Genomic DNA, 6,868 nt, shown 5'->3' on the forward strand with positions numbered 1-6,868 from the left:
GTGATTCTGTGATTCTGTGACTTGATTAGAGAAGAAACTCTTTTGTTGTTCAGAGAATACAGGCCAAGAGTGCACGTCCAGTTTTTGGACAACGGAACCAAAGTATCCGCTCTGAATCCGAAGACGTACGTCTTTGAACCTCAGAAGTCAGTCGGAGACCCCGGAGTGGACCTGATTAGAACAATTAATATTCCGTTCCTGCTCAGAAATCATCCTGACACACTTGATCATCAGCAGCTCGTTGCTCCGTACTGTCTCGTCTCTCCCTTTGTGGTAGATAAAGGCGACTGAAGAACGAGAGAGGCAGCTTATCTGCACTCAGCTTCGGTTGGACCCTGGTGGGTGGGTTTAGCTCTACTCCTGCCTTGCCAGAATACCTGTTGGTTGTGTAACTCCGCCTTTGCTCCCCGTAGGAGTTTGATTACAGGGCACATTCAGATCTACTTTTTCCCAGCCTTTCCAGCACAGTCTGGTCTGGTTTTATGAATGGAGACACAAGTGCACTGTGTGTAGTAGTAGGTAGAACTTGGCTTACTAAAGGCTGCAAAACTCCTCCCGGGCATTTGGGTGGTGGTAAGTGTTGCCTCCTGTTCAGATTTTGGACTGGGACATGCCGTAACGGGCAGTACTAGAACTACAGGTTGGTTTGCCCAGGGAATAGCCCTTCTTTTGTTCCGGCTTTTTTAAGGATCTGTCGTGAAGTCACTTGTCAGCTAGAAAGGGAATATATTTTGGTGGTGTTTGTCTTTTGGAGGAACGGCTCACTTCCAGAAATGGCTTTTGAAAATGTAAACCGTGACTTCCTAAGGGTGCAGGTCTCCAGCTGTGACATTCTTCACTTGTCAAATTCAGGCCGTTCAGAAAGCAGGTTTGCACCTCTCACTGCACATCCACTCTGGAGCCCGTGGCGGGTGATGGCACGGATCTAAGCAGGTCGTGTGCCAGCCTGCACAGGAACCTGCTGGAGCACATCCCTGTGGCAGAAGAGCTGAGAACTCTCTCAGCCAGAACATCTTGGCACGAGTGGCAAGAACGACTCGGAAGATACAGTGGAAACACGTGCGGTGCTGAAATGCGTCTGCGTTTGCCTGCACTGGAGTTATTTCTCCTGCAGTAAATCTGACCCCTGCTCCCCTGTTCCAATCGCCCGCAGACTGCGATGGAGTGGACCAGGTCGACCCCTCTGCAGTTCGCCACGGAGGTGCTGCTGCTGCTCTACCAAGAGTCCCTGTTTACCGTTCGCACCGTTGACGAGTTGCTGTGGGGCTACAGGGACAGGCTGCTGTCCACCATCCATCTCCTGCACCCCGAGATTGACCCGGTGTTCGGTCTCTTTAACAAGGTAACTGCTGTGCAAGGCTTCTGGTGCTTTAGAAGGGGAATGGCCACCATTCAGAAGCGGCGGAGTGGTGACAGAGTCATGGATCTCTTGGCAGATGAATGGAACCGACGACGGAGAATATGTCTTCCTGAGCGGGGAAACGGACTACCTGAACTTCACGAGGATCGTGGAGTGGAAAGGAAAAGAGTAAGTGGCCCCTGCCAAACCCTGCCCCTTCTCGCATTCAGGAGGAACGTAAGCATTGTCGACATTAAAAAGGGTCCTTTTATTTTGAGGATGGTGGAAGCTCTTAGCAGCTGCAGCTTCAGAGCAGCTCCCAGCATTTGGGGGACGTCTCAGATACCTGTGGGAGGTATATGACAGCTGTGTGTGACCAAGAGGCCAAAGATTACTACCTAGAGCATCCCTCTCCCATGAAACAGAACATCTGGCGGCAGTTACCTGAGGGGAGGGATCAGGCAGACGTATTCGTGATTGCCTGGTGCCCCTTTCGAGAGGCTGTAGACACAGCTTAAACCCCCTTTAATCCCCTTTTTCGTTAGCCGAGGCAAAAGGACGTAGCACTGCATTCTCATGTGCTTAGAGCATGAGCTGGCATGGCCTGACCACTGCTCAGAGATCTTCTAACCCTTACTGTCTGCTTCGTTTTCGTCAGGTCCTTAAGCTGGTGGACAACGGAGACATGTAACATGATCAATGGGACAGACGGGACATCCTTTCACCCACTGATTAGCAAAGATGAGAATATTTATATCTTCTCTTCTGATTTCTGCAGGTACGGAGAACATCGCTCAGGCTCCACAGCAGAGCTTTGACGTCTGTTCTTCCTGAGGTTTTGTGTTGGGCTGGTGGCTTTCCGCCTGTCATTTTATTTCATAGTATCTGTGTTCTGCATTTATTCGTGGTGTGAAGGAAGAGAGTTACACCGAAGAAACCCAATCTGCGTCAAGTTCAGGGTGTGCTATTTCAAAATCAAGTGACGGCAGAGACGGGCTGGACTGCCTGGCAGGACCAGTAACGAGGAGAGTGCAGAGTTTAGGTGACCCTGGCCCGAGGATGCTTGCCTCCCCGCCATGCCCAGCTTTTTAGAGAACCCAGATTGCCCTCCTCAGGGACTCGTGACTTAACGTAGTGCTCGAAATGCAACAAGATGCAGAAAATCTTGGTATTTCCTTTGTTATGTTCCACCTTGCCTCCTCTCTTGCCCATTTCCCTGTCTGTGAGGAAGAAAACCGATCTGAAGTTCTGTATTTAAATCAATACAGGTCTGAGTTAACGTTAAATTCAGGACTTGGCAGATTGTTTTGTCTCCCACAAGTGTGTTCCTTTCCTTGTCCCTCTCAGTAGCAGTACCAGCACTGTCTCACACACCACGCAATAGCAACGGGGGGACCAGCGGGAGACCCTGCACTGCCGAAGGCAGGCATCAGTGTCCCTGGAGCAGCATGGCCGGCACAGGATCATCTCCTTTGTGCGGCAGCAGAATGACGAGATGTGTGTTTGCTGCTCAGAAGCCTGTTAAATTTCATACAGAAGATCGTTGGAATGGGTTTACACCCATTCACCGGCATCAGCGGAGACATCTGCAGTGGGTGTCAGGGTGTGCTGAGGACTATCAGCCCTGGGTCTGGCTTCTCCTCCTTGCAGGTCTCTATTCCTGGTGTACGACAGCTCGGGAACCGTGGCGGGCATCCCAACCTACCGCTTCGTGCCCTCTGCGATGGTGTTTGCCAACACGACGGTCAACCCGGACAACGCTGGCTTCTGCGTGCCGCCAGGGAACTGCCCTGGCACCGGTGTCCTCAACGTCAGCATCTGCAAGCAAGGTATGTGTCACCAGGCAGTGCGAGCAGACTGGAGGGGCGTCAGCGGGGAGCAGATCTCTCCTGTCTGCACGAGGGGAAATCCGGCTGGTTCTGAAGACAGGAGCCAGAGCGGTGATTCTGTAGCTCCAGAAAGGACTTTTCCTCTCACCGCACGTGGCACAGTGGGAGGAGGTTCGAGGCCCTCGAAGGCTTCCTCGAATCCTGCCCTGCCTTTTTGAGGCGGTGACTTGCTGTGTTTCCACACCCCAGGTGCTCCAATATTTCTGTCAGCTCCGCATTTTTACCAAGCGGATCTCAAGTTCATAGAGGACATTGAGGGCATGCACCCGAAAAAGGAGTATCACGAGACCTTTCTGGACATCAATCCTGTAAGCGCAGCCTATTCTAAAGGGACTTTGGTGGGTGTTGGACCCCCGGTTTCCTGCCCACCCCCCGCCTCCTTGCTGGCAGGGCAGCGTGAGGAGCAGAGCTCTGTTAGCACTCTTCAACCACCACTAAAACATCCGTGTGTTATCAACACGGGTTTCACCACGGTTCCAAAACACAGCCCGGTACCAGCTACTGGGAAGAAAATTAATTCCAACCCGACTAAAACCAGTACAGCACCGATTTCCACCTCCACACGTACGAACGTAGGTCAGGGGAAAGGGCCAGATCCCATGGAGCGTGGTCAGTGCTGCCTGGCTTTCACCCTTGTCTTGTGGCCGAGCTCGCAGAGTCTCTACGACAGCGCTCGGGCACCAGAACAGTGAGCTCTGGGTATTGCCTTACCCCAACTGCAGCTGCCTCTGGAGGAGAGGGGATCTCTCGGCAGCCTCAGCGTGACTGCACAGCACGATGGCCCCCCTGTCTCTGTTGCGGCCTCCTCACTTCTCCTTAATTATGAGGCAGGCTGGAACGTAGGTTTATGAGTTCCAGGAGCGTCTTGGTAGGGGAGGTGAATAACAACCCTAAGCGGGTCTCGTCTCGCCGTGTCCAGTCTGCGCCAGGGTAAATACTCGGTTGTATTCTCCTGGTTCCCGGTGTTTCACACTCGGATTTCTTTCATTCCCCAGCTGACAGGGCTCGTCCTACGAGCAGCCAAGCGGATGCAGATCAACGTTCACGTCAGGAAATTGCCTGAGTTTTTGTAAGTGTGCAGAAATACCATCCATCCCCCTCTGCCGGTGTCCCCCTCTGCCGGTGTCCCCCTCTGCCGGTGTCCCCCTCACCCGGTGTCCCCTTCACGTCACTATTCTTCCGACTTCGCTTCTGGGCTGCTGTTCATGGGCACAGCCGTGTCACGCGTTACCCCTCAGGAAGAGGTGGTTTATCTGCCTGCTCCTCTCGGGAGAGTCTGGTTCCCAGTGCCAGCAGCTCTTACCTCAGCACCACTTACACATCAGCTGGTGCTTCGTGTGTGCCACGTGTTGGTGGGGCTTTGCTTGGACAATAGCTCCTGTGTTTTGCACGTAGGAGTAACCTTCACATCAGCCCAGCCTAGCACTCCTGCTGCCGGGCACAACCCTGCCAGTCAGCCGGTTAGTAACGAGCCTCTTGCGGGTCCCCGAGGAGGCTGCGGCTCCCCAGACAGAGTTGATTCGCCACGGTGGGGGTTGAGATTGCTCTGCTCCACAGAGGGGAGAATACCAGTGAGAAGGAAGAGCCCGGCGGGTTTTTAGGGACAGGCTCCTCACCCCGTTAGGATCTGTCTTCAGAACTCTCCAGCTGAGCAGCTGCAAACCCGTCACTTTCGTTGTTTTTCTCACACAGCGAAACAGGCAACATCCGAACGCTCGTTTTCCCGGTGATGTATATAAACGAGGTAAGCAGTTTTGCTCGCTCTTCACAGCACTGTGGCGTGTTTGTTCTTGCAAAAACTCTGTCCTTGAGCTAACCGGAAAAGCAAACGCTCATTTCCTTGGTGTTTGGTGCAGGGGGAGGTTGGAAGCTGTTGCTGGTCTCTAACTAACATCCTCGGGCTGCTCGTTGCCCGTAGCGTTAAGTTCAGCGCCGCAGAACCCTCTCGGTCAGACAGCGCTTTGGGTTTTGAAGGTGCTGGCCGTGAGGAGAAGGGCTGCTCGGATGAGGAGGCGGCAGCTGCGCCTGCTGTGCCGGGGCTGGGCCACGGAACTCGCTGGGGGCAGGACTCGTTTCGATGAGCGGTCTAACATAAAGGGGGAGCAGAAATCAGTCCTTTCTGTTCCCCTTTGCCTCTGCTCTAGAGCGTTCTGATTGATGACGGCTCTGCCGGCAAACTCAAGCACGTCCTGCTGGAAGCCAGCGTGGTGACTGGAATCCCCTTCGTCATCATGGCTCTGGGGGTGGTTTTTGGGCTCGTTTTCATCATGCTGGTGTGCAGGTCCCGGGGGACAAGTGAGGAGGTAAGGAGCGCTGGGATCTGACCTCGCTGCCTCTCCTGGATTTTCCCCTGGTTGGTTTTACCTGCTCAGTGGCCACAGACCTTTTCACGTGTTGTTTTTGTTCAACCTGACCTTTCTAGGGAAGGGAAGTTTTAGTAGACTCAGAGTAAGCGCACCAGGGGAAGGAGTGGAGCTGGTGTAAGAACCGTGGTAAGGCAGGTCGTGTCTCTGTGCCCAGCTCCCTTGCCAACAGTAGTGGAAAAGGGAAAGCAGCCTGTCTAGAGGACCCTGACGGATGAGGTGAAGGCAGTCGGGTCGAGACGAGACCAACCAGCTCCTTTGGTTGGAGACACCGACCGGGTGCTCTAGAGGCTGTTTTCTCCTTGTAGCTGCTGTATCCTTAGAGTGGTCTTGTTCGTGTGGCATTCCCTAAACCCTCACACCCTCCTCCAGCGCACCCCAGTACACCCTGCGTGTGCTTTTGGTGGGACCCACAGTGAGCCCCAGGTCCCTGCCCAAGCTGCCACCCACCCCCCGGCGCTTCTGTGGTGCCGCTGGCAGGAAACGGCACTGAGAAGCAGGAGCCAAGAGCTCCTCTGGCTGCTGGTGCCGCCCAGCTCTCTGTAACTCTGCCGCTGCGGTGTTTTTCTTGCAGAGCACTGAGGAAGAAAGGTCCCCGCTCATCAGGGGGACGTCTTAGATCTCCTTTAAGGTGTGAGCCTGGAGAACAAACCATTAGAGCTGACCTCATACCAACCCCCCTGCGCAGCGCTGTCCCCTGCGGAGGAGCAGCCGGGTCTCCCTTCCGACGGCAGACGGGTGGAGGAGGATCTGCACCCTCGCCAGGGGAGGGAACTTTCCTTACCGGCTGAGTTACAACGTGAAACTGCTCAAGCTCCTGCTTCCTCCAGCCCCCCTTCTCTGTACCTGCACCCAACCACCACCTCGGCCGGAACAAAGCGGCCTGATCGTTCCCGAAACGACCCAGGGCACAGTGGTGGGCTGCGAAACACCAACAGAGACAGTTCTGCCTCCTCAGGCCTAGCGTTGTCTCCGCTGTAGAGTGTTGGCGCTGCTTCTCCCTGCTGTGCACTGACCGCTGTCACCGTTCCCACCGTCCTGACGCAGAACTGGGGCGTGCGACTCCTCCGGAACGCTGCCCGCCGCGTTTCCCATCTGGGAAAAAGGCAGAGAGACTTGAAGCGCTTTTCCAGCCCTGAACCATGCTAACGTTTGCTAACGGCTCGGGGTTGGTTCTCTCTCCGTCTCACAAACCGAAACGCGACACAACCTTGTTCTCAGTGGCAGAGGGTGCACAGCTGGCGGGTTTTGTGCTGGGGGGATGCGCATCGCGGTTC

At 54.6% G+C, this 6,868-nt stretch overlaps 1 protein-coding gene across 1 annotated transcript; it reads left to right on the forward strand.

Moving 5' to 3' along the window:
• Positions 1–53: 53 nt before the first annotated feature.
• SCARB2 (scavenger receptor class B, member 2) lies at positions 54–6,210 on the forward strand (the record flags this gene model as incomplete). Its single annotated transcript, XM_010142126.1, has 11 exons — positions 54–194; positions 809–815; positions 1,154–1,342; positions 1,437–1,528; positions 1,998–2,117; positions 2,990–3,168; positions 3,418–3,536; positions 4,224–4,297; positions 4,921–4,972; positions 5,373–5,531; positions 6,166–6,210. Coding segments are annotated over 11 exons (1,177 nt in total), but the record flags the coding sequence as incomplete, so codon positions are not given.
• Positions 6,211–6,868: the final 658 nt, after the last annotated feature.

The sequence above is a fragment of the Buceros rhinoceros genome, unplaced genomic scaffold (assembly GCF_000710305.1).
Source record: "Buceros rhinoceros silvestris isolate BGI_N320 unplaced genomic scaffold, ASM71030v1 scaffold34538, whole genome shotgun sequence".
Lineage (NCBI taxonomy): Eukaryota > Metazoa > Chordata > Aves > Bucerotiformes > Bucerotidae > Buceros > Buceros rhinoceros.